Consider the following 26,458-nt stretch of genomic DNA (forward strand, 5'->3'; position numbering starts at 1 on the left):
GGTCCTGGCACCTGCTGCAGAAGAGGAGCAGGGTGCCCCCTCCCTGTCCAGCAAACCAGGACCCCAGGCATCCCGTGTTGTAGCCACGAGTGCTGGGCCCCTCCCCCGTGTCTGGGGCCAGCTGGACCCCAGCAGGAGCTGGTGCAGACCCCAGGAGTCCTGGATCTTGGACCTCCTCCTAAACACAATTACCGCCCTTGCCCCCACCAGAACCAGGGAGACCCCAGGAGTCCTGGATCTCAGGAGTCCCCTGCCCTCCCTCCACACACTTCTGGTCACAAGTATGCATTTTGCTGCCCACCCATAGCCAGGGAGAACCCAGGAATCAGGACCCCCTGCCCCTCCTAGCCCCAATTACCCTCCTTGCTGCCTTCCCCCATAGCTAGGGGGGACCCAGGAGTCCTAGATCTTGGGACCCCTCTTTCTAGCCACAATTGCTTCTCCCACCAGAGCCAGGAGGAACCCAAGAGTCCTGGATCTCAGGGACCCCCCAACCCCCTTCAAACCAGTAGATCACCCCCTGGTCCTGGATCCAGGCTGACCCTCCTCCACCCTCCCCAGGAACAGATACGGGTCCCAAATGTCCTGGCTCTCCCCTCCACCGACAAGCATTTCTTGGCATTGCCTCCCTTTGGGGAAGCTTGAAGCCCCCGGCTGGAGGGGCAGGCAGAGCCGGCGCGCAGCATTCAGGCCTCGGGCGGTTGCTCATGTGGTTCCTTTAATTCGCGGTGCGCGTGGCCGGTACATGCGCGTGGGCTGGCGTCTGCGGCATCGGGATGCGGAGCTGCTGGGACACACGACGGCACGGCACGGCGGGAGAGGAGGGCCAAGGATGGGGCGCGTGGGGTGAGCCATGGTGGCGGTGACACTATATACAGTACCAGGAGAGTGGCAGGGCAGGGGCCATGGGAGCGCCAGGGCAGGCCAGGCCCAATTCTGCTTTCCCCTAGCGCTGAGCCCTGCCCACTCCCATGGAGGCTTAGGCCAGGGGCCCACACAGACATCTCGTGCCTGCTTTCCACAGCCCAAGGAGGCCAGGCTAGGGCCCCCAAGGTGCTGGCAGATGGGTCCTAGGATGGGACACGTGGCCTTGGTGCTCAACAGGATCCGTGGCAGAGACGGGCCCAGCTGAGAGAGGCAGGAAACATCCTGGGCCCCAAAAAGTGTCTCCCTGAGCCAGGAGCCATGTGCAGTATCATGCACAGGACGGTGACCCCAGGGGAAAGGAACAGGCTGCAGTGAACTGGGGGCCCCATGGGCCCACGGCTCCCAAATCCCAAGGGCTAGGGCCAGTGCAGCTCTGTCTTGAACGCCACCCATGTGATGTCCCGTGTCTGAAACAAACCCAGGCGCCCTCGCTCCCGGCCCTGCGAGGCCCCACTCTCCTTCCTGCGCTGTGGGAAAAACCCAGGATGTGCCCCTTTTCCCCCTCTTGGTCTTTCTAAAGGACCCAGGAGTGCTGGCCCCCAGCTGGCTTGGTATTGCTTGAGGTTGTGCCAGGGACAGGAAGTGCCCAGGGGAGGGGTACTAGGGGCACAGTGCCCCAAGGCTGGGCAGGGAGGGCCAGCTCCAGGGGCAGCTGACACCTCCAGCCCCTGCCCCCCATGGCCTTAATGGTGCCCCGCACCACCCGCCCCACTCTCCTGCCCCTACTCTGCTGCTGTCTTCGCCCCTAGTAGTGCCATGCCCCCCTCCCAGCTCTGCTAGTGCCCCCCAGACCTTACTCCCCCCTCTACTGGGAGTCTCTTCTGGCCCAAAGTCATGTCCCCAGGGTCCTGCTCCCATGCCCCTGGCTTGCAGGACTCCTGGGTTCTTTGCAGGGAGAAGCACCAGGAGGGGGAGACACTAAGCTAAGTTCTTGTCTTGGCTCCATGCAGGACCAGGCCAGGCGCCCGTGCCAAGGGACATGTGGGATGCCTTGTCAATAGGGTGACACCCCCAACACACACACACACCCCCCAAAGGGAATGAACCCAACTCGGCTCCTGCCTCCATGCCAGGCCACACAGACCAACACACTCCACGCACACATGTAACGGGGGCTGCATGCAACTTCCACAAGCAGAGCCAAGCCCAGACCCACGTCCTGCGCTGCCACGCTCACATCCAGGTGGATGCCCCCATGGACACACAGGGGAGAACTGGGGGAGGAGAGCAGAATCCGGCCCTGGACGGGGGTTACAAACGGAGGATCAAGCCCCCGACCTGTGCCCACCCAGTGCCAGGGGGGCAGTGAGCTTGCGGGGCTGAGCCCTGACACTGGTGTCTGATTGCAACTGGGGTCAGGGGGAAATTTGGAGGGTGGGGGCAGCGGCAGCATCCATGTGACACCGATGCGATTAACTCGGGAACCGTGCGGGACAGGAGGGCATGACCCCGACCGAGGGAGTGGCAGGGCATGGGGGCCCCGGGCACCGTCCTGGCTCCAGGGGTCTGTGCACAGCTGGAACCGTTCCTCCCCCCGCCCCCTGCCACAGCCCGAGGGGTCGCCCACGGACTGAAGAGAACAAGCCTCCAAGCCCGAGCTGGCCCCGGCCCGCGCTGGCTTGGCAGTGAAAAGCCTGTTGTGCCCGAGGAAAGAGTGGGGCAGGCGGGTGGGCCGCGGCTCCAGGGCCTCGGCCAGTTGGGCAGCTCCAGCTGTAGGCTGGTTCCTGCTGGGTGTTTCTGCGTCCCTGCGGATGCCCGAGCGGCGCCCGCTGTCCTCGCGCCCCTGCTGCCCGGCGGCTCCTGCCCGGGGATGGTGCTGATTTCGATGGCGTCGAAGACTTTGGACTACGTGGCGTCACTCCGGCGGAAGGGGACCTGCTTTTGCAAGCGAGACTGTGAGGCCAGGCCAGGGCAGCATCTCCCCTCCCGTGGGCATGGCTGCTTTGCGCTGCTTGGTCCCTCTGTGGAGGCTTTGAACCCACTTGGCCCCTGTTTCATGGCCCCGATCCCACCCCCAGAGCCTTCCTGGGCCTGACTTTGTCCTCCCTTGCCGTAGGCCCAGCTCAGCCAGCACCCCTGTGCTCCCCAGCTCACCGGGCAGCCCCCGCTATTCCACATTGCCGTTGTGGTTGTGCCGGCTCTCAGGCGTGGGTAGCTCCTCCTCGCAGGGTGACAGCTCCTCGATGGACGTCTGGTTAGTGATCCCTGCGGAGGGCAGAGCAGACGGGCGGCTGGCTGGGGGGGCCGTGTCTTTCTCCTCTGCCCGGTGCTGACGCTGCCCCTAGACCTCAGCTCCAGGCAGGCAGAGAGGCAGCCCCCAGCCACAGGCAGAGACAAAGCCACTGCCGGGGGCACACCCTGGTCCCAGGGCAGGGCAGGACAAAGCCTGCATGGGGCTGGGAAGGAATTGCACCCCTGGGAAGGAATTGTTAGGGGAGTTTCTAAAGTCTCCCTCCAAGGTGCTGGCTGCAGCCCAGGCTGGGGATGGCAACTGGGATGTGCCAATGCTCCTGCTGGCACCAAAGTCTTGGGGCCTTGCCCCTCTGCTCAGGCTCAGACCAATGCTGCATTGGGGTCAGGAATCCCTCACTGGTCAGACTGGGCCAGCCTGGGGGCATTTTGCTTTCCTCTATAGCGGGGGCACATTTTGCCTGGGATCCTCAAGGGTACATGAACACCCTTTGCAGCAGCAGGGTGTACCCCCCTGCTTTCCCCGTAGCAGGTTCAAGAGTGATGTCTGTTGTTGTCTCAGGGCCGACGGTAGTTTTGCTACGGGGTTAGAGGATGGAAGTGTCTGGGTTGGTTTGGACAGGGCTGATCCTACCCCAGGCGGTAGAGGTGAGCTCCAGCCCCACTCCTCCATGACTCTGTGATGCCTAATGCACCCCACATGGCACCAGGGCAAGGCTCACACACTACGCCCCCTGCCCTCTGCCATCCAGGGCAGGGAGACCCCCAGGGCCAGGGCTGGTCTGAGCGAAAACCTTGTCCCATCCCCACCCCGATGCCCGCCCAGCACCTACCGCTGGCCGCCCGCTCCTTCCACTTCTGCTTGTTCTCCTGGATGTACTTGGACCAGGTGGCCCGGAAGCTGGCAATGTTGGCACTGATGTCACCCAGCTCCGTGTGCTCGTCCACCGACGGCTGCCGCCACTGGGAGCTGCAGGGAGAGGAGAGGCAGCCATGGCATTCGGGGCTTGCTCAGGCCCTGACCAGTCCAGGAGCTCCCAGCACTGACTATTGAGAGCTGTCGGCCCAGCGCAGGGGGATCCGCACACACCCGGCTGTCTCCAACTATTGCAGGCGGCTTCAAAAGGAGCCGTGTCTGCACATCCTGACTTTGCCTGAGGCCAGAGGAGCCCCCGAGAGGGCTCCCCCAGCCTTGAAGAAGTCAGCCCCTGTGGGCACGCTTTTGGGCAGGGAAGCTCTGGGCTCATGGACAGCCCAAGTCGCTGGGTGGGGGCAGCTTTCCATCAAAGCTCTGGGGTGCATTCCTGCCCCAGCGATTCGGGATGTGTCTGCAAGGATTTCTGGGCACTGGGGGTCCGCAACGCTGGAGCTGTACAGCTCCAGGGCCCAAGCCCCTGCTGCTGCCCCAGTGATGGTATCACACACAGGCAGCCACTCCTGGGGGTGTGGGGGTGACATGCCCAGGCTGTGCCAAGGGGCTGTGTGGGGCCTGAGAGCCAGGACTTCCAGTTTCTAAGCCACAGGTTGCTGCAAGTTCTTTCCCTTTGCTGTCTCACGTTTCCCCGCTGTCCCCAAGCTCTGGGATGCAAACCATGAGGGTCAGGCAGTCCCCAACATGCAGGGAGCCGGGAGAGTGGTACACCGTGGGCCCCCCACCCCCTGCCCACGCAAGTGCCCACCTCGCCTGCTGGCTGGAGGGGTTGGATTTGGCCTTGGAGCCTTCCTCCACCAGCGGGATGACGGTCTTCTCTGCCACGTCCGTCAGCACCGAGAAGGTGGGCTCCACAATGAAGTCGATGAACCCTGGAGTGGGGTGGAGGGGGGCATTAGAGCTCAGTGCCACGGGGGAGGAGGCATGGGCATCAGGGGGGCAGCGACTCACCAATCTGGGACTGAGCCACTAGCGTGGACGTGCGGTCACAGAGCGGAGAGAAGGGCAGCCCCAGCTGGGCTTCCTTGTCCCCCTGGCAACACAAGGAGAGGGCGATGAGCACGCAGACGCTGGAGCCCGGGGGAACCCCTGCCACCAGCAGGCAAGGGCTGTGGGGCCAGGACACCTGGGTTTCTTCCTCAGTTTGCCCCTACCAGGGCATTCAAGCGTTCCAGCACGAGGCCGGATTCCCCTCCCACTTGGCAGGCGGGCCCGACCCCCAGGAGGGGTAGCTCTGGGATGGGCAGTGAGCACAGCCCTCCCCAGCAAAGCCCTGAGAGGCGGGGGGTGAGGGAGGGGAGGCTGGGTCCAGAGCCGCAGGCTGCCAGCCCAGAGCAGCCAGCCGTGACGGACCACAACAGCGTCCACGGCAGGCTGCAGCTCCCCGGGCGCCCGTCTGCTTTGACGGCAGCAGGTCGGGGCTCGGTGCAGAGTTCCCAGCACCCTTGGGCAGCCTCATTGTGTTCCTAGGGTTGGCAGGGCAGCCAGACTCTGGCCAAGGGTCCCCAGCCAGCAGGACAGGGCCACAGAGAGGTCACACAGGCCTGGCACCTGTCTGAAGAACTCCTCCATCAGCGCCTTGGTCCAGCGGCTGTGCACCGTCCACTGCTTGGTGGGGTGGCTGATGTCTGCCGCGTGGAGCATCAGGGACAGCACCTTTGACTTGTCGATCCTGCGGAGGTGGAGGGGAGAAGGGACCATGAGGGGCAGCTCCTCCCTGCCACACACCTTGCACTGCCTAGAACACGTCTGCCCCAGCTGCATGCACACGCGTGTCTGCTCCCCCATGCACACGGCCCTCAGGCCAGGCCGTCTGACCTAGGCTGCTTCAATGCCAAGTCGACCTGGAAACTCCCCTGGTCTGGGCTCAAGACCACAGGCAAGGAACCGGTGGCCCCCCAAGACCTGTGTGCAAGCTGGCGCTGGAGGGGGGTGGGGGTGTTGCTCATGCCCGATAAGCAATATGCCCAACTGTGCCCCCCCCACTCCCCCCCAGTGCCTCAACTTGGCCCCCAGACTCCTGGATTCTTCTCCCAGGTGGTGCTGCCTGCAGCGAGACCTGCTGCCCCGCTTTTCCCCTCCAGCACCGGGGAGCAGGTGACCCGACTTCCCCCACTCACCTCTCCAGTTGCTGCAGGGAGGTTTTCATGGACTTCACCTGCTGGAAGTGACACGACATGTCGGTGGCCAGGACCATTTCGATCACCAGTGCCCGCAGCTCCCTGGCACGGGGAGAGAAAGAGGCACGATCACAGCTGGCCCAGGCCCAGTAGGGCTAGCGCTGCCCTGAACTCCCCATCACAGGCTCCCGGCTGGGGCGATGACCTCCAGAGGGTCCCTCTCTCGGCAGGGATCTCAGGGTTGTGGTCACAACCACCTTCCCATCAGGAGGGGCCAGGGCTGGGGCTGCAGCCTGCAACGGGCTCACCCATCAGCGAGGCTGTTTCTGCATCAGACCATTGCCAAGGTCACTGTGAGAAAAGCCTTGTGGGGGCAAATGATGGATGCAGGGGCTAGAAATGGCCTGACCAGGTCAGGCCAACGGTCCACTCTGCACTGATGCACAGCCAGGTGCTGAGCTAGGGGCAGGCCATGGGCAAGTCCCGCCAGCCAGGGGTGTGTGTGTGTGCGCACGCATGTCGAGTGGGGGGCAGACCCATGCCTTACACAAACTCATCTTTGGTGAGGTTGATGAAGATGTTCATCTCGTCATCCTGCATCATGCGGAAGACGGCGCTGATGTGATGGTTCTCCAGCACCGAGCGGTCGTTGTACAGGATGGCGCAGTCGGACCTGGGAAGGGGACGGGTGACTCAGGCATGGAGCCAAGGGGACACGGCAGTGCAGTCAGCGGGGAGTGGGCAAGAGGACAAGGTGCAGGCAGGATCAGGTCCACCTCCCCCAGCTCAGACCGGATCAGTCCCACCCCTGCCAGATCAGGCCCATTGCCGCCCCTCTCCCCGCCAGCTCAGGCTGGATTGGACCTGTTCCCTCCTTCCCCCCAAACAGCTCAGGCCAGATCAGGCCCATCCCTCCCAGCTTAGGCTAGATCAGCACCCCCCCCCCCCCCCGACACGGCAGGCTGGATCAGTCCCGCTGCCCACCCACCAGCTCAGGCGGGATCAGGCCCACCGCCAGCCCAAGGTGGAGTGAGTCCAGTCCCCTCTGTGCTGGAGCCCCCATTCAGGACCAGGGACGCAGGGACAGCCGCCCCTTCAGCCCAGCTCCCCCCAGCACCAAATCCACATCCATCTGTACCCAGCCCAGGGTCCCGTACCCTGCCCAGCCCCCAGGCAGGACCCCACGGCCCTCACTTGGTTTGGATGTGGAAGCTGTTGGTGGTGCCTGTATGCTCGTAATCATGGATGGCAGCAGCGAAGATGATGGCCAGGACCTCAATCTCCGTCAGGTAGTGCTGCAGCATGGCACAGCTGGCATCAGTGGTGCAACCTGACACCCCCCACCCTTCTGACTGCCCCCCTGCTCGTCCCCAGCCAGCAACAGGGTCCCCGGGGATGTGGCATCAGCCTGACATGGGGCCGTGGGAGAAGGGTTGCAGCTTGCAACGGGCGGTCTTGTGCATCAGGCCATTGCCAAGGTCGCTAGAGGGAGTCCTGCACTGTCGCAGAGCCAGGCAGCTCCGGCTCAGATGGGGAAGTGCCTGGTCCCTGCCTTGGGGACCTGCTGCTCCTGTATCCCCCGGAGCCTGGGAGCCACCAGCCCCAGGGGGGCAAGATGGCAGCTCTGGGGTCCAGCTCAGAGCCCATCAGGGAGGACAGATCCCTGCCCCACTCGTCCCTGGCTAGCAGAGATACCCCAGCCCACGCTCACCACCATGCTGGAGCGCAGCAGGAAGCAGTGCACGGTCTGGGTGACGTCGGCCGCGTGGATCTGGTTGTGGTAGGGGTTCTTGTACTTGCCATAGCCAGCCTCCAGCGCGTCCAGCAGGCTCATTAAAAACACCGTGGGGATCTGGGGAGATGGGAACACAGCAGGAGACACGTTACAGGGGTGTATGTGGCCTGTCCTGCTCCCACCGCTCAGCCACGCAGCGCCTGGGTCCAGACCACATGCACATGTGGCACACGCATGCCATCCCACCGTACACGCATGCACATGCCGGAGCCAGCAGCGCTCAGGGCTTGGGCAGAGGCGCGAGGCAGCACCACGGGTACCCCCGCCCCGGCCCTGCCCTCAATTCCCCCCAGGCGTCTGCTTGCAGCAGTCCCAGGTGGCCGATTAGAGCCTCCCGCTGGCAGCGGAGCTCACGACGCGCCTGTCAGTCACCAGGCCGTGGGTGGAAGCTGTGCACGGCGCGTGCAGAGGTGGGAGCCAGAGAGACACACGGCACACATACAAGCAAGCATACTCAGGCAGGGTAAATGCATGTACGCAGAGCTCACATGCAAAACACACTCAGACAGGGTACAGGCATGCATAGAGACAGACAGCACATGTACACGCACACAAGGGACACCCAAGCACATGGAAACACATGCATGAACACAGACACACCCAGGTACACACACACAGAGCACATGCATGCACATACCGATATACACACACATTCACATACCCAGGTGTACACAACACATACCTTCACACAGAGCACATGCATGTATACATAGATATGCAAGCTCAGGCACATACCCAGACACACGCAAGTGCAAACAAACCCAAACACAGAGCTGCTCACAAGCATTTGCACTTACAGAGCTTCCTCTACACATGGATGGACACACACACTTACATCGACAAGTACACGCAATTATGTGAAGATATACATGTACGTGCACTCACATGCCCATACTCATACATGCAAACTTATGTGTGTACACACACATAAGCACCTCCAAGCATGCAGGCAGGCACACGTGTGCACACACATGCCCACACAGGTTGTGAAGAAGCCCTGAGGGTCACAGCAATCTCCATTTAGCCCCCCCACCATTCCCCTGGAGCCCCTTCCCCAGCTGGGCCTGAGGTATGCAGGGACCCCATAGGGCTCCGGTGCCCACCTGGGGCTCACCTTGAAGCGGCTATTGAGGTTGTGTCGAGTGAAGAGCTCAAAGACGATGGTGCGCAGGGCATGGTCGTCCGTCACCCGGTTCAGCGCAAACACGTCAAAGCACCACAGGTCAAGGGTCTGGGGGGAGAAGCCCCATCACCATGCCCAGCCTGGGACCCTGGCACAGCTAGTATGCAGCCAGACCATGCTCTGACAGTCCATCCCCAGTCTGGGACCCATGGCACAGCCTCCAGCTGGGCAGCGATATATCAACAAAGGCAGGGCAGGGGGGAGGGCATCAATGCTCCCCTTAGGGACAGCGAGGGCTCTGCCACCTCTGCATGGGGAAGGTTGAGGGGAATACACACAGGTGCCAGGATGGCAAGAGGTGGATGGAGCCAGGTCAGGCAGTCGCAGGCTGCCTATGGCTAGCCTTAGCATCATGGGTCAGGGCACATGCTGAGATCCAAGCTCCCCTGAACCACAGTGCAAAGGAGCAGCGGGCACGGGACATTGCAGGTGCCATGTCCTGTGGTACCCAGAGCTCTGGGCCCTGCCCATAGCATCCAGCATCCCAGTGCCGTGCACCTCAGGGGTTCCCAGAGGGCAGGTCTCGCCTCTGAGCAATGCCAGGCACCTTCCGTGGTCGCAGTGGATGGGGCTGGGCAAGCTTGGGGAGTCCCAGGGTGGGCAGGCACCTCCGGGCAGTGCCAAGGGGCACTCCCAGGCACCGAGTACCTTCAGACAGTTGAAGACGGAGGTGGAGTAGGTGGGTCCCACAGCCGTGTACGTCCGGCGGAACATCCTGCGGAGGAGGGCAGCGGCGGGTCAGGCTCCGGAAAGCATGGGGTGCTTTGTCTCGTGGGGCAGATGTGCCACCCCAGCTGGGGCAGCTGTGCATACGGCTGGGGTCTAAGAGCCCTCGGATACACTCACCCCCCAAGCACCCGGTGAGTGGTGATGCCCCCGCCCAGCGTGACAACCGGGGAAACTGAGGCAGGGATGGGGGAAGTGGCTCTCACCTCCCAGACCCAAAAGAGACCCCAGTCCATGGTTCGAGCCCCCTGCACTGCTCCCTGGCACCCCAGATAGCCCGAGTCTCATGCCCCATGAGCCCTCACGAGGCTCCCGGCCTGGGGTGGAACCGAGGAGTCCCGGGGCCACGGCCCCCCCGGGCTCTCACCGCTCCACGAAGATGCCAGCCTGCACGGCGTGCACGATGCTGCGGAACTTGGGCTTCTCCTCGGAGCGCCGGCCCATGGCGCGGGTCTGCTGCGTGAAGGTGGAGGCCAGCCAGTCCCGCACCTCCGAGGGCACCGCATCGGACTTAATCTCCTGCAGCTCATCCTCCGTGTCTAGGATTTGCCTGCAATGGAGCCAGCAAGACCACAGTGAGGGGATGGGACTCTCACCCCTCAGCCCAGTCCCTCCAGTCTGCCCAGCACAGAGTCCCAGTGCCCCCTACTCATCACTTCCCATTGCCTGTGCAGGGTATCCCAACCCCTTACTGTGGCCCTAAAGACCCCTCAGCTCATCCCCAGCAGGGACATGCCCTCCGCTGGCCCATGCCCACCTGGTCTCATCGATGTAGACGGCCTCCAGCAGCGAAGCCGTGTACTCCAGGTTCTTCTTGAGCTCCTCGATGTTGACTTCGCCATTCTCCAGCTGTTTCACCATGTACCTCAGCCTGGAAGACAGGGAGGGAATGGGGCTCAGCACTGCCTCACCAGCCACAGAGCACCAGAGCCATGGTACCGCCAGCCACTCTGGGCATTGGAGGGGAGATGGCAAGACCCCAAGGCCTGGCAGAAAGGGAGGGCCAGATGCTGCCCTTGGATTGCATTTGCAGCAGAAAGAGCAAGGGACACGTGTCTCCCTGTGCACAAGATGCATCAATGTGCACAAGAGACACCACTGGTACATGCACGAGAGATCACAGAACACGGGGGTCAGAAGGGACCTCAGGAGGTCACATCTAGTCCAACCCCCTGCTCCAAGCAGGACCAGCCCCAACTACATCACCCCAGCCAAGGCTTTGTCGAGCCAGGTCTTAAACCCCTCCAAGGATGGAGAATCCACCACCTCTTTGGGGAGCCTGTTTCAGTGCTTTCCTACCATCCTAGGGAGACAGTTTTTCCTAATATCCAATCTTAACTTTGCTTGCTGCAGCTGGAGCCCATTGCTCCTTGTTCTGTCATCTGCCACCACCGAGAACAGTCCAGCTCCATCCTCTTTGAAGCCTGCTGCAGGGAGTTGAAGGCTGCTATTAAATCCCCACTCAGTCTGCTCTTCCCCAGATTAAATAAGCCCATTTCCCTCAGCCTCTGCTCACAAGTCATGTGTCCCAGCCCCCCCAGCCATGCTCTTTACCAATTCTCCAATGTGTCCACATCATTTCTGGAGTGGGGAGCCCGAAACTGGACAGAGGACCCCAGATGTGGCTGCACCAGGGCTGGATAGAGGGGAAGAATCACTGCTCTCCATCTGCTGGCAACGCTCCTATCAATGCAGTCCAGGATGCTATTAGCCTTTGTGGCAACATGGGCACTGTGGCAGGCTGTGGGGCCAGAGGTGGTGATGCTAAGTACAGGCTGCTCAGGAGGACTGGGCCAGATGAGGAAGGTGATTAGCAGCCGGAGGGAGAAAAGAGACCCTCAGGGAGGGGAAACCAGGGACACAGGCAAAAAGAAGAGAAGGGAGTGACAGTGGCCTGGCCAGCGGCTGCAACACTGGCCCAGGGACTCTTAGGGCCCCGGGGCTACGAGGATAGAAGGAGGGAGCTGGGTCAGGGCCCAAGAGGAGAGACTGCAGTGAGGAGCCTTCTTGGGGTGGAAGAGGGCTCGGACCTGTGAATTAGCCCTTTATGGACCGCTTTTGGTGTCCAGTTTTGAGGACTGACTAATGCAGGAGGGCACCTGGGTGACTGGCGTGCCCTGGGAATATGGCTTGTATCACGTCTGAGGATGGTTCAAGCCCCAGAGCCTGCTACAGGCAGCTGCTGGCTCCTCTTCAGCTTCTTGTGCGCTGTCACCCCTGGGGCCTTTTCTGCAGAGCTGCTGCTTAGCCAGGTATCCTAACCCGACTCGGTCCCTAGCCCATCCCGGTGGGTGAGATTGCTCCATCCTAAGTGCAGGACTTGGCATTTGTCCTTGCTGAATTTGCACCACCGTGTACGAGACACACCAGTGCTGTTTGCACAAGATACTGGTTGCTGAACAAAACAAGGCACTGGGTGCTGAGCTCTCAAGGGTACTGTTCCCCGCACCTCCAAGCAAGGGAAATGAGCCCAGTCCAGGGAAAGAGGTCCATCTGCATGCCATCCACAGGGTCATCCCAGTTCCTAAGTGACTGAGACCCCTCACCCGCTGCCTGCAGCCACGTGGGCCTCGGGGAGTTGGCTTTTCTCATCCATGGGGCACTGGCAGGGGCCAGATCTGGGGCCCAGCTCATCCACCCGAGTGCCCAGAGCCCGAGAAGTAGGAAGCAGGCACGTCTGCAGCCCCTACCCCCAACTCACTCATGCCCTGAACCATGGATACGTATAGGGTGAAGGATCAGCCATGGAATAGATGGGTGGAGATGTTTCCTCTGTCATCTCTAACCCAGTTGTTGTTTGCAAGAGAAGGTACTGAACAGGAAAGGTCTCTGCTTCAGTGCCCTCCCTCTACGACATCCACATCTGCTGCTGGCGGAGACCGAAGCTAGACAGACTACGGACCTGAGCCCAGCCGTGGGGCACTTCTGACCACAGGAGACCCATGGCGCTGAGCCTGGGTAGGGGTGGCAGGACATCTAGCACCTGCAGGTCTGGTCAGGGGTGCGGGGCAGAGACCCAGAAGAGTGGCACTCTGCCTCCCAAAGCTAAGTGCTAGGATCCGGGCTGCATCTCTCCAAGCAACTCGACATCTTGGGCTGGTATGCACTGCTCAGCGGGTCTCCCAGGACGAGGCCATGTCAGTCACGGTGCTGGGAAGAGGGGGATCAAAGCCACCGACTGACTTGGCAGAGAGCCCCCAGAGTGCAGCCGCTGTCCCTGCCCCTGGTGCCAGCACCGACGCCGCAGCTCCCTGCTGAGACGGACGGATGGACAGAGCGGGAGGCCGGTCTGGCTGCTGGATCAGCCGTTCATTTCATGCCAGGCAGCGGCAGAGGCTCCTGGGAGCAGGGGAAGAGACTGGCACAGGCAGGGGGTAGGGACAGTGAGACCTGCCCCACACCAGGCTGAGCTCCAGCTCCAGGACCCAACTTGGGGCAGATGGGCACACGCAGCCCTGAGAGCACAGGGGAGGTGTCCCCAGCTCTGTGGCCAGCTGGGTACAGGGCGGCAGCACTGGGATGTGGGCAGAGGGGGCTCGCAGGGCCGGCCCGTGATGGCGGCACCTCCTCACTGAGGGGAGAAAAGCCCCCATGGCCTCACGGCCACCAGCAACAGGATGGAGATGGCTGCGCTTGCTCCTGGGCACACATGGACACGTGCACATGCATCCCTACACACACTCATATTTGCACTCCTGTACTCACACATGTGCATGCACACACTCCCATATGTGCACTCATGTTTAATACACATGTGCGCACACTCCTGTATACACCATACACACATATATACAGGTGTGTGCATGTGCAAGCACACGTGCAGTATACTACTGCATGCATGTAAGGACAAGAATGCATGTATGTGCGCACACTTCCATGCACGCACACACCCACAGACTCTGAGACGTGCACATGCATGCACAAAGACACACTCCCCTATATCCCCTGTGCATGCACACAAACACACGCAGCTCCCCCACACACGTGCAGCCGCTCAGGCAGAAGGCGAGGGGCCGGCAATGTCTCGCCACGTGCCCAGCACCCGTGGGAGGCAGTGCAGATGAAGGCCCCGTGCAGATCAGCCCCTCCTAGCACCACCCCCGGGAAGCTTTAGAGCTGCACCCCCATCCCCACCCCCACCTCTCCAGCTGAGGGTAAGGAAACCCCCTGTCTATGCTCCCTCCTACACCCCTCTGGGCCCCAGGGTTGGGCAGGCATCAGACCCCCAGCAGCACAGTGCAGGGACCGGACCATGGAGAAGGGCAGGGACCAGGCGGGCTCTCCCAGGCACAGTCACAGCCCTGCCTGAGCCTGGGCAGGCAGACTGGAGAGTGCTTCCCAGTGGTCAGAGCAGGGGGGCTGCATGGGTCCAGACCCACCTGGCTGCAGACAGAGCCAAGCTCTGGGCTGGGACTTCATATCTGCCAGGTCTCAAATTCCAGCTGTACCTGGGGGATGCTCTTGGGACCCCCGGGCACCCATGGTCAGCGGGGCAGAGGGCAACGGCACTGCATCCCGGCCCCAGGACCCCGAGGCGAGCAACCAGACCCAGCTCTCCCTGGCCAGCCACTGGGCTCCCTCCCGGGCAATTGTCACAGCAAGGCTATAATCTCACCGCCAATCTTTTCAATTAGCCGGGAAGGCGCTGCAGCAGGCGGGCGGGCAGAGAGGGAGGGAGGAGTAATCGATGCTCAAAGCCGGCGGCAAGGGCAAGCTCAAGGAGACATCTGCAAGAGCGCGGCTGAGCGGGTCTCGCGGGCCCCGCGGCACCGCCCCAGCGCTCAGACCCGCCGTGCCCCAACTCTGGGGCACCCCAGGGGCCTCCAGCGCACAGCAACGCGGCGCAGCCGAGCCAGGCCAGCTCGGAGCAGGAAAACATTAGGCTCAGATGCACAGCACAGCCCTTGGGGGACCTGGCTAACCGATTTAGGCACCTGCATCTCTGTGGCTTGCATGGCGGGGAAGGGAAGCATCACAAGATGCCCACAATGGAGATCGGTGTCAGCCCCTGGATTTCCCCAGCAGCCCAGAGGGTCCCAGGGCCCCCACGAAGGGCAGCACATGGGCTATCCGAAGGTCCCGTTGGCTTTCCGGCCATGCATAGCTCTGAAGGGGGCACTCGCCCGCACTGCAGCCAAGCCTGGTGCAGGGACACAGGGCATTAGGATCGCGCGCCCCCGTCTAGGATCCATCCAAGGACCCGGCAGCTGCCACGCTGTTTGGGGGCTGACATATCCATCACCCACACTCGCCCGCTCCTCCCCACACCCGCAGAAGGGACCAAGCTACAGCAGCCACAGCGTCCGAGCACAGGCCCTCAGGACTCCTGGGTTCTCTCCATGGCAGCCGTTGCCAGTGCCGCCGGCTGAAGGGTTAAACGTGGGGACAGACACACACGTGTGTGGACACATGCACCCCCATCCCCACCGCCAGCAGTCGCTGCAGCAACCCCCTGCACACGGAGGCGGGCTGGGCTTGTGCCTCCCCGGGTTATGCTCTCCCCACCCACACGCAGGATCCGTGCCCGTGTGCCAGGCTCTTCTGTGCAGCTGGTGGGGGGCCCTCCCCGCCTCCGATGGAGCCGAGCTTCTGCTTTACAGAGCTTCAGAGCAGCTTTTTCCTCCCCCCCTTTCTCCCTTCCCGCGGATCCCTGCTTGGCACCAGTTTCCATCCTTGCCCAGCAGAGACAGGGCATCTTTGCTGGGTACGTGCTTTTGCCTTGCTTGAGCATGGAAGCTGGGCTGAATTGGGATGAAGAGGAGTTCCACCCCCAGCCTGACAGTCCTGGACCACCTGGACCTGTATACAGCCCTCCCCCAGGTGCCCCATGGCCTTGGCAGGAGACGTGCAGGCATATACGTGTGTGTGCCTATGCGCAGGCTGCTTAGCCCTGTGGGGCCACAGCTTCTTGGTAGCCAGTTCAAGGCTTTTGGGATGTACCAGGAAACCCCAAGGAAAGGGGCAGGGAGAGCTCAGAGCCCCTGGAGACCTGGGAACAAGCCTTCGTGCCCCCCCCAGACTTCCCCTGGGGCAGGCGGGACCGGATGGGGGAGGCGAGCGCAGGGCACAGGCCAGTCCTGGGCACCGTGGGGACATGCTCCTGCTCCATCCGGCTCCAGCCACATTTCCACCTCCTCCGCCGCGGCAATTACGGATGCGCCGAAGCCTGGGCCCATTCGTCTCTCTGAGAGATGAAGGCTGTCATCGATTGTGACACACGGCGCCGGTGCTAATGGCGCAGAGCAGGGGGAGGGGGCAGGCAGAGGTCAGGTGTAAATACAGGCTCCTGCACCGCGGAGGGAGCCGGCCTGGTCCCCCTTGCCCATGCCTGGAGTTGCCAGGCATGGACATGGGGTACTGGGCCCCGGGGCCACACCAGCGATGAGCCCTGGGACCCGACTGCATGTGCCCAGCACGCACCGTCTTGTCCCGGGCACCGCCGGGTGCCCGTCCTCAGAGAACCCCGGGGAGGCCGCGAATGAACGCCGGTAAATACCGCTCCATAATTCACACGCTCGCTGCTTCCCAGCGGAGCCGCTCCCGTCCTCGGGGAATTACGTAATTATGCAGATTGAGCTCTCCTCCCCGCTTTGCATAACGAACAAGCTGGCAAGGCGGCACGGCCGGCTACTGCTCCCCACCCCGAGATCCCACTGTGGCTCCCGCATGGCGGCGGAGCGCGCGGGACAGGCGTGCTCACCCCTCTGCCGCCCAAGTCGGGCAGTAAAAGCTAGTGGTTACAGCAGGGAGAGGGACAGGCATGTGCAGTGATGGCACAAGGCAGCTGGGAGATCTCCCAGCCCCGGAAGAACGGGAGCACCCAACCTCAAAGCCTGTCGATGAGAAAGCAACAGGAATCTCACCCCTGAGGCCGGCTACTAGCCTGGGAAACTGAGGCAGGGCCTATTCTACCAAGAGCCGCTCAGAAAACCCAGGCATTCTGACCCCTAAGGTCCTGCTCAGCATTGCATGAAGCTGCTTTATGCTGGCGAGGCTGCCCCATGGGCACCAGGTGGGGGTTTACCCCTGCCAAGTGAGCACCCATGCCCAGTTAGCAGCTAGTTTCAGCATCCTCACTCCTTCCTGGCTGCCACAGGATCCCGGAGGGGAGCTCCTTGCCCAGCCAATGCAGCATGAGATGGGTCCCGGCTGGTGACCGAGCCCTGCCAGGGTCTAGCCCCCCTGGACACCTTCTCCCCCTCAGAGAGGCAGCAAAAGTTGAGAGAAAACCCAAGATGTCCATCTATAGACAACCCAGGTCCATGCGACAGCTGGGAAAGAAGGGGGTGGATAGGAATTAAAACATCCCCATCCGAACTTCTCCTCCACCGAAGGAGATCCCCCAGGGCAGCCGCGTCCCCTGCTTCATTGCTCGAAGGGCGTTTCGGAGCCTCGACGCTGGAAAAGCAGCAAAGCAATAAAGGAAGCAGGACAGAAGGAGCCGGCGACCGGCCGAGCTAAGGACAACATGAAAGGGCTTGTTTAAAAATAACCGAGAACAAAAGGCATCACAACAATGGCACCGGCCTGGTGATAGCTGGTAACGGCGGGACTGTTGGTAACAGGGGAGAAGAGGCAGAAACACGTGGATGCTCCTGCTTTGGAAAAAACCAGGGGAGGTAGTCGAGGCACGTGGCGATGAAGCCCCTTCCACACCCAGACGAACCCAAGCACTGGTCGGATGTGTCCAAACCAGACTTACTGGATACTTTGCACCCCAAGAGTTTGAAAAGAGCTGGCCAAAGAGTAGACCAGCGATATCAAACTCACTCGGTCCCCCTTGGCCGGGCCCATACTGTGGTGCACCCTATCCCAGATCTCAACAGCTGGCTCTGCCCTGAATTTGAACCCCTGGCTGGGTCCCAGTTCCACAAGCTGGATCTAGCCTGTAGGCCGTATGCTTAACACCACTGATGTGGGTATTTGCTAAACCCAAGCAAATCCCGCAGGGCTGGAAGGAAGGGGATGCCACGTGCCAATAGTTAACAAGGATGAGACAGAACCGGTAATCGTAGACATCAGCCAGCCCAGAATCGCAAGCCTGAGCCTGGAACAGCTGATATGAGCCACGATCAATACAGAATGGAAAAAGCGTCATTTAATTAATCCCAATCAACACAGGCTTATGGAAAACAACCCCCGTCTGATGGACGTGGGGTCTCTGAGGGAGAAGATAACGGCTTTATCTGCCCAAGGTGACACTGGTTCCATGTCCCATTGAGAGCCCGGTCTCGGCAGGGTGCTGCCCACAGCCCCACCTGATCCTGCCCACACGGGCAGGGGAGCAAGGGGCAGAGCCCAGCTTCCCTCCCACCCCCGCTCTCCTCTGGACCCAGCCCCATTCCCACCCCCCAGGAAAGCTCATGCCAAGTGCTGCCTGTTGAAGCCTGGCAGCTAATGGCTGGGGGAGCCCGGGCTCACCTAAAGGCAGGGGCTAGGAGTGGGGGGTAAACAGACCAGGGTAATAGAGAGGGCACAAGCACAGTGCCAACTCAGGGCACCGCTCACTGTGATCCAGCAAGGCCACAGACTGCAGGATCGGGGCCCTACAAGCACCCCACCAGCCAGGGGTCATTGTGGGCTAGTGGAGGGTAGCTCTGCTCGAGACCCTCCACTGCCTGTGGCCCCCCCAGCCTCCCACCTACCGGGTAGTGTGACAGTCCCAGCCAAGGCCCCTCCTCCCTGGGCATTGCCAGTCCCCCCAGCAGGACTGGGGAAGAGTGTGGGGCTTTACAGGACCCAGGCAAGTTGGGTCCCAGGCTCTGTGCTGCCGGTCCAGCCCCCAGGGGAGAGAAGAAACTGCCCCACTGGAGACCCGCCCCATCTCTTTCCTACCCAAGCAGTGCTGGAAGCCCAGGGGCCTTGGAGCGTGCTGCCCCTTTAAGCAGCTATGGGAAACGGTGTGCAGTTCCACCCCAGAGTCAGCTGCATCAGCACGGCCTCTTACCTGAGGACGGGGCCCTGCAGATGGGCCCTGCGCACCCTCACCAGCCCCGCCATGGAGGGTCACAGGAGAGCCCCTTTCTCCGCCCCATCACTCACTGGTGGCAGGCCGGGGTGCAGGGAAGTTCCTGTCCTCAGCAAAGCAACTAAATTTGGTGGCTGCGGCTGAGCGTGGGAGTGTGGGGGCGGGGAGGAGAACAACCACACAGGAACTGCAAAGCGGCCCCTCCTTCCCAGAAGCCTTTTCCCCCACAGAGAAAGCCAGTGACCCTGGCAGGCAGGCGGGACGGGGACAGTACATGGAGCCAGGCCCCTGCAGCCAGGATGGAGCAGGGCCCTGGGACTCCAGGCCTCGGGCAGGGGCAGGATGGACCTGCCCAAATGATGGCAGCTGGGACCGCGGGCTGGAAAGGACTCCCCCGGGCCTTGGTTCCAGCTGCCGCCTGCACAGCCCAGCCTAGACCCCAGTGTCTGGCTCCGTGCTGGCTGCAGCCCCCTCCCACTCGGCCCCAGGGTCTGGCACCAACAGGACCAGAAGCACCTGGCATGAGGAGGGCGGGAGACACCAGGAGTGTGCAAGTAGCTATGTACACGCATAAGCACACATGCATGTGTGCTTACAGACACAAGCCAGCAGACACGCAGCTATACGCACACTGTGCACGCCCATGCTGGACGGCACGGGAGACTCCAACCCAGTGCCAGCCTCAGACCAAGACAGAAGCCGCGATGTGCCTCTGCCTTCCACAGCCGCCCGATGCCACCCCTCACCCCGATGCCACAAAGAAGAGGCAAGAAGGGAAACAGCTGGCAGCTGGGTCTGGGCCCCAGATGCCTGAGCTCCTATGTGACCCGGGATGGTCACGAGGCATCTGCCCATGGCCCCTGGTGCCCACCAAGCCAGGCTGGTCCAAGTCACCGGGGGCCTGCTCAGGGCAGTCCCCTTGGGCATGCCCCAAATCCCAGCCCCACATCCAGTTGGGTCCTGCTCAGCTGCATGCTCAGCTCCCGCTGGGAAGAGCAAGGACTTCCCATTACCCCCACCAAGGGTTGGGTTCATGCCGGCTGGAGGACATCTGCCCCCACATCCACCTGTATGAGGCTGGGGACCTCCCAGGAGGTGAGCAGAGCCCCCTGAAGAATGCAGGCATGGGCGCTGGGCTGATGGCGCAAGCAGGAGGTGCTGCAGCACACAGCCTGGGCTGACGCTGGCATCTGTCGCTCATTAAGGTGATGAAGCTTTTCAGTTAGCTCCTGCAGCCTCCCCACTGCAGCCTGCGGTCGGGCTGGGCTTTCCAGCTCCAGATCGGAGGCCCTGCTCCCCACCGCACCTGCTGGGGTCAGAAGGGCCTGGAGGGCAGGACACCTGGGTTTTGCAAGCCACGACCCCCACCTCGAACCTCAGCTGCCTCAGAGCCGGGTCCTGGCAGGGACCGTACAGTGCACAACGTCCCCCTATGCGCCCTTGTCCGATGGCTGCAGTGCCCCAGACTGCACCGCACAGGCCACGGCCTCTCACCCAGCACACCCCAGGGCAAAGGCAGCAGCAGAGAAAAGCACCTCGACCTGGAATTACTGCAGAGACCCAGGCACCCAGTGCCTGCCCAGACAGCCCCAGCATGACCCTGGCTTCCATGACCCCGGCTTCCTTGACCCCAGGTGGTTTAGGAGCACATGAAGCACAGTAGTGGCTGGGCCGGGGGGGGGGGGGGATGTCTCAGCAGGACTCTGCTGCCTTTAAGCACTGAGGATGTTCCTGGAGCCATCGCATCATCTGGCACGGAGCCGCCCAGCATCTCCGGGGCCCCATCATGGGTGTGGATGCTGAGCTGGGGGGCAGCCAGGCTCACCCCCATGGGAGCTGAGGCTGGGATGCAGCAGTGGAAAATCTGACGCTTTGTTCTCAGCCGGCCGGGTCCTGCGGGAGGCGACCGAGCTGAACATGGTCCCTGGCGCTGCCTGGGCATGGAGCAGATCCCTAGGGCCAGGGGGTGCGATGGGGCTTGGTCCTGGCTGCCCTCAAACTCCAGGTGCCAGTGCCAGCAGCCCCCAAAGGCAGTTCTGGCTTGCACTGGGTGCCCTGCACTGCTACGGGCACAGTATCCAACCTGGGCATCCGACCACCCTCGGTGCTGGGTCCCCTTCCCCCCGGCCCCCAGCAGCACCTGCAGCAGCAGAGGGACAGGGGCTACCCACCCCCACCCCACTCTCTGCTCCACTCCCCCCCCACGCACAGCCGTGTCCGTCTCTCATTGCGGCCACGTCACCAGTGCACTGGGGCCACGGAAACCACCTCCCGTTGTGCTGATGGTCAGCCAGCTCTGGGGCGGAGCGCAGGGGTGATGGCCAGCGCGTGGCAGCTCGGGCATGGACCTCTGCCCCTGGGGCATGCAGGGCCTGGGTGCAAGGACCCAGCTTGGCACGGAGCATGCACCCAGCTCCCAGTCCCAACCTCCCCAGGTGCACACAGCTCTGTCCCCCCCACACTGGCCCCTCTGCTGCCTGACCCCCTACCCCAAAATGGGCATCAGACTTGACACGGGGGGTCGGGCAGGAGGGGTGCCAGACAGAGGTGGTGCCTAGATCAGAGCTGAACTGGGAGGGGGGCCAGGCACAGAGCTGGATGCGGGGGAGAGATCGGGACTAGGCAGCAAAGCAAGTTAATGATGGGAACCGCATCAGCTCCACCAGAAACATCTCCCCCCCCAAACACCCCTCTGGCTGAGCTTAACCCCTTGCTCACTGCACCCCACATCAGAGCATCACCCCACAGCTCAGGATGGGCACCCAGGGCACTGACACCCCCAGGCCTGGGCTCGACAGCATGGGGAGGAGGGGTGGCCACGGGTCCCCGGTGATGCCGAGAGAGGTGATTAGGGACTAATGCCTGCAGCAACTTCCAGCCTGGCCCTGGAGCCTCATTAGCCCTCAGGAGACCAGTCAGAGGAGTGTGGTCAGCTTGCAAGGCTAGGAGGTAATCGCAGTCCAACCCCCATGGTCCCAAGAGCAGGAGCCCTCCGGCTCAGAGCGGGGTCAGAGCATACCCCAGGCCCTGCGGGGGGTCTGTGGCACTGGGGCCCAGGAAGCTGGGAGGGCTGCCAGCCCGACACCCGCGGTCCCAGGCAGCTCCAGCTGCGCATGGATGCTCTGTGAGTCAGCCCGATGCGCTCGCGGCGTGACTCAGAGCCTGCCGAAGAGCCGGCAAGGTAACGACCCGTCCCCAAGGGGCCTCACTGCCACAGCTCTGCCCAACCGAGAGGGGCTGATGCTGGGTATGGTGCAGCCTGGGTACATGCTTTAGCACGTGGGCTCCGCTGGCCCCGGGACGTGGTCCAGTCCCTGGCTAGCTGCTCCCCATCCTCTGGACCGGAGCCCCCACCCCGGGACCCGGTGCCCACAGCCATGAGGTGCAGGCAGGGTTGGAAGCTTTGCTGCCCGTGGCTGGAGCAGCCTGGGGTTTGGTGGCCACGCGCGTCTGGCCGGTGCCACCCACGGCAGAGGGAGCGGGGCTGGATCCCCCCCTGCCGAGCCGGTGCCAGCAGCAAAGCAATCAGCAATGAAGCCCAATTGCCTGGAAAAGGCGCCAGCGCCAGCTCTGGACAGGGGAGGGGGAGCCCCCGCGGCGGGACTAGCGCTGCCCCAGTCTTGCTGCATGGACTCCCATGGAGCCCAGGGCACTGGGGGAGCCCCGAGGCCTGTTCCCTCTCGAGGCCCCAGTATGTCAGGAGGTGATCGAAATGGTCCTGGCCACCGACACGTCGTGTCACTTCCAGCAGGTGAAGTCCATAAAAACCTCCCTGCAGCAACTGGAGAGGTGTGGGGGAAGTCAGGTCACCTGCTCCCCGGTGCTGGAGGGGAAAAGCAGGGCAGCAGGTCTCACTGCAGGCAGCACCACCCAGGAGAAGAATCCAGGAGTCTGGGGGCCAGCTCGAGGCACAGGGGACAGCCAGGACGGATGGAGCCAGGGGACACAGCCGGGGTGGATACGAGGGGGCCCTGGGACGCAGGAGCTCAGGTCCCTGGGACCCCAGTGTCTAGAGAAGCCGGAGGAGTCTCCTAGCCCAGAGATACGAGCTGCAGCAGCCCCCCCAGCCCGCGCTCCCAGATCAGCAGGCAGCAAGCGAGAACGCGGCGCCGATCAGGAATTCTCCTCGCGTTTCAAAGGCAAGCGCGGATCATGAGCTGGCGGGGACTCCAAGGGGGAAGTGCCGGACCCGGCTGCCTGGTCCCTGCCTGCCTGCTTCCTTGGGGACCGGGCCACAGCTGGGCAGCTTGGGGGGGGGGGGGGGTGCAGAAGCATCTCACATGGCCCTGCTGGTGCCCCTCACCCCCAACCTGCAGCCCCATCTCCACAGTGCCCCTCACTCCTGACCCGCAGCCCCTTGCTCTCCGCCTGTCTCAGCCCTCAGCAGTGCTCCCCACTCCCCAGTCTACAGCTGCCCAATTCCAGGTGCCAACTGAGCACTTGTCTCCAGCTGCTGCAAACCGTGACCGAGCCCGTTAGCCGCATTTTGCACGCCCGTCGCCTCCGCTCACTCTTTCCATCTCACTTGCTCTCTCAGGGCCCTCTCCCTGCACCTGCAGGGCAGCAGGATGAGTCCCTGCACCCCTCCCCTGCCCTGGTTCTGTCGGGCTACCCTGGAGCCGAGGCTGCAGGGGCTCAGGCCTGGCCTGTGCACTGGGGCCGCAGGACTCCACGTCCCCAGATAGGAATGAAGCAGCTTGAACCACGGACAGAGCGGTGACACGCAGGGAATCTGTCCCATCCTCTCATTGCCAGCCCCGGGTACAGTCTCGACTGCCTGCCAGGAAGCAGAGAGAGCGGAGGAGGTCCAGCATCTCTCTTGCAATGTCTCCATGCAGGGCTAAGAGCAGACCCCTGCAACACCCATGGCTGCAAACCCGGAGCCACGGGCAGTGACCTCAGCTGCCCCCAGCACCAGGCCAGAGACCTGGGGCCATGTCCAGCCACGCACCCTAATGCCCCAGCACAGCCGGGCAGAGCTCTGGGGGCCCTGGAGCTTGCCGATGCTGCCATCTGGAGGCCACATGAGGAGATGGAGGGCACAAGCTTCAGTGCCAGGTTGGGGTTCCAGAGGTGCCCCCAGGACCAGCCGTCCTCCGGTGGGCAAGGTTGGGGGAACCGGCCTGCACCAGCGGGTCTCCAGCCTGGCTGCCCCCTGCAAGGGCAGAGCCAGGCCAGGAGGGCTGCAGGGTCCTGCTTTGTCTACGTGGCCTGTGGGACGAGAGGCAGGAGCCAGGGGGGCTGGAGCCGGGCACAGGGGCCCTGGACAGATCTGGCCAGCCCCAGTGCCCAGCTTCCCCCGTCTCCCACATGCCCGGTCTCAAGAGGAGAAAGCAAGGACCAGCGAGCACCAGCCAGTGCAGCTGGCTGGATGAGCACCTGGGCCCGGTGCTCCCCCAAGGAGCAGGGACACCTCAAGGGGGCCTGGCCTCAGGAGGGGCATGAAGCCCAGAGCCTTGCCCATAGGGGGGACGGGGAATGGGGACAATCTGCACGGATAGGAGCTAAAAGCTTAGAGAAGAAGAGAGTGAAGCAGCAGATGGAGGTCGGGGGGGGGAAGGGGGGGCACAGAAGGGAACAGAAAGCAGCAGAGGCACACGTGTGAACATGCGTGCATATATACATGCACACGGATAGGCACGGAGCCAGACTGGGGCTGTTGGGACTTGCAGTTAGGGCAGGCCGGGACACCTGGGGCTCCCGGAGAGACGGGTCCGATCCCAGGAGCAACCACTTTGCTCTGGGCTCCAGGGTGCCAGGAGCTCCCAGGATCCCGGCAGGGGGGTGGGGGGGAAGGGGCTGGCACAGGGGGCACGGCCAGCCCGCGAAGCCCAGTCAGACGGGCAGCTCCCAGGCGAGAGACCACCCTGCAGCAGCCGCGGAGGAACATGGAGCCGAGGACACAGCTGTTGCTGGCTCCCCACGCAGGCAGCCGGGAATGGGGGTACTGCGGGATGGGTCAGGCTGCTTCCCCCCACACAGCAGCCCTCTAACACCTCCATGGGCACACAGCGTCACTGCAAGCCCTGGCCCAGTCACTCACCCAGGCAGGCCCAGACAGGGTCTCCACCCCTGCCTCGGCCACAGTCAGTGCCCTCGTGACCCCGGATAGCACCACCCGGCATGGAGCAAGAGGCTTCCTAGACGCACGGCCCGGGCTGGACATCCAGCGAGCAGCGCTCTGCATGGGCACACCATGGTCCCCGGTGCCAGTGCCCCAAGATCCCAGACGTGGTCACAGCCACGTCCCCACCCACCCCCCTTCGCAGCCCACTCCCGGACCCTCCGCTTCACTGCATTTGAAGCCTCCCAGGGTGCAGCCCATGCCCCACATCCCCCAGACCCGGCCCTGGCACTGCCCTGCTCCGGGGCACAAGGGTGCACCCACCCCCAGCCGGTTCGGTGCCCAGATGCCAGCATCCAGCCCTGCCATCGGGGCCCAGGTACCAGGGGCCCTTGCCACAGGTGCCAGCATCCAGCCCCGCATCGCCCGGGTACCGGGGGAGCTCCTTGCCGCAGGTGCCAGCACCCAGCCTCCCCCCGCCCCTTTGCCAGCCGGCCCCACAGGTGCCCCCGGGACCGCCGGGCACTCACAGCGCTCGCAGCTTGACCCACATCTTCTTGCTGGGCCCGGACTTGAGCTCCAGCGGCGACGGGCAGCCCTCGGGCGGCTCCAGCGCGTCCCGCTCCAGCCGCGGGGGGCTCGGCGGCTCCTCCATGGCGGGAGCCCGCAGCACCGGCCCGGGCAGCCCGCACCGAGGATGCCGCCGCCGCCGTCGCCGCGCGGGTAATGGCCTCCCGCAGCGCCGGCCCGGCCCGCCCCGCACGCACCCCCGCCCCGCTCCGCCCCGCACGCAGCGCCTCCCCCCGCACCCCACGGCGGCGCGGCGCGGCGCGGGGCGGGCGCAGTGCGGTACCGGGCGCGGGCACGGGGACGTGCCGTGGGCCCGGGGGGCAGGGGCAGGGGCGGCGCGGGCCAGGGCATCCCCGGTGCGGTGGGGGGGTAGTGGCATCAAGTGCGGTGCCAGGTGCGGGGGGTAAGAGCATACCCAGTGCCGGGTAGGGGCATCAGGTGCGGGGGGATAGGGGCAGGGTGGTGCGGGAGGTGGGTAGGGGCATACCCGGTGCGGGGGGTGGAGGTGTAGGGTGCGGGAGGTGGGTAGGGGCATACCCGGTGTGGGGTAGGGGTATCATGGTGCCAGGTGTGTGTGTGGGGGGGAGGAGTAAGGGGGCTAAGGGCATACCCTGGGTAGGGGGGCATCAGGTGCAGGGGGTGGTGTTAGGGGCATCAGGTGCGGGGGGGGGTAGGGGTAGTGCAGCACCAGGTGCGGAGGGTAGAAGCATAGTCGGTGCTGGCGGGGAGGGGGGAGGAGCAGCATCGTGCTAGGTGTTGCAGGGGGTAGGGGTATCAAGTGCGGGGGGGGGTAGGGGCAGCGTGGTGCAGGTCTGGGGGGGTAGGAGCATCCTGGGGTGGGGGGTAACTGCTATACCCAGAGGGGGTAGGGAATAATGTAGTGCCAGGTGAGGGGGTGGGGGCAGCACGGTACCCCATGCCCAGCTCCCAGCTGCAGTGCTCTGTCTCAGTGCAATGCCTCCCCTTCCCCCCAGACTTTACTGA

At 63.3% G+C, this 26,458-nt stretch overlaps 1 protein-coding gene across 3 annotated transcripts; it reads right to left on the reverse strand.

Annotated features, from left to right (window-relative positions):
* Window positions 1–701: 701 nt before the first annotated feature.
* Window positions 702–25,624, reverse strand: PDE1B (phosphodiesterase 1B). Of its 3 annotated transcripts, none has more exons than XM_019496243.2 (15): window positions 25,435–25,624; window positions 10,630–10,743; window positions 10,240–10,422; window positions 9,795–9,861; window positions 9,078–9,194; window positions 7,880–8,020; window positions 7,363–7,463; window positions 6,716–6,841; window positions 6,169–6,270; window positions 5,600–5,720; window positions 5,000–5,081; window positions 4,797–4,920; window positions 3,951–4,087; window positions 3,022–3,132; window positions 702–2,802 (listed from the first exon to the last, which is right to left on the reverse strand). In XM_019496243.2, exons 1-14 carry the CDS (start codon window positions 25,557–25,559, stop codon window positions 3,035–3,037), a joined length of 1,638 nt encoding a protein of 545 aa, XP_019351788.1. In that variant the 5' UTR covers window positions 25,560–25,624; the 3' UTR covers window positions 702–2,802; window positions 3,022–3,034. The 3 variants fall into 3 exon arrangements, with proteins under 3 accessions (XP_019351788.1, XP_019351789.1, XP_019351791.1); XM_019496244.2 differs by lacking the exon at window positions 25,435–25,624 and adding an exon at window positions 18,820–18,973; XM_019496246.2 differs by lacking the exon at window positions 25,435–25,624 and adding an exon at window positions 14,252–14,417.
* Between the last annotated feature and the right edge of the window lie 834 nt (window positions 25,625–26,458).

The sequence above is a fragment of the Alligator mississippiensis genome, chromosome 15, assembly GCF_030867095.1.
Source record: "Alligator mississippiensis isolate rAllMis1 chromosome 15, rAllMis1, whole genome shotgun sequence".
In the NCBI taxonomy this organism is placed as follows: domain Eukaryota; kingdom Metazoa; phylum Chordata; order Crocodylia; family Alligatoridae; genus Alligator; species Alligator mississippiensis.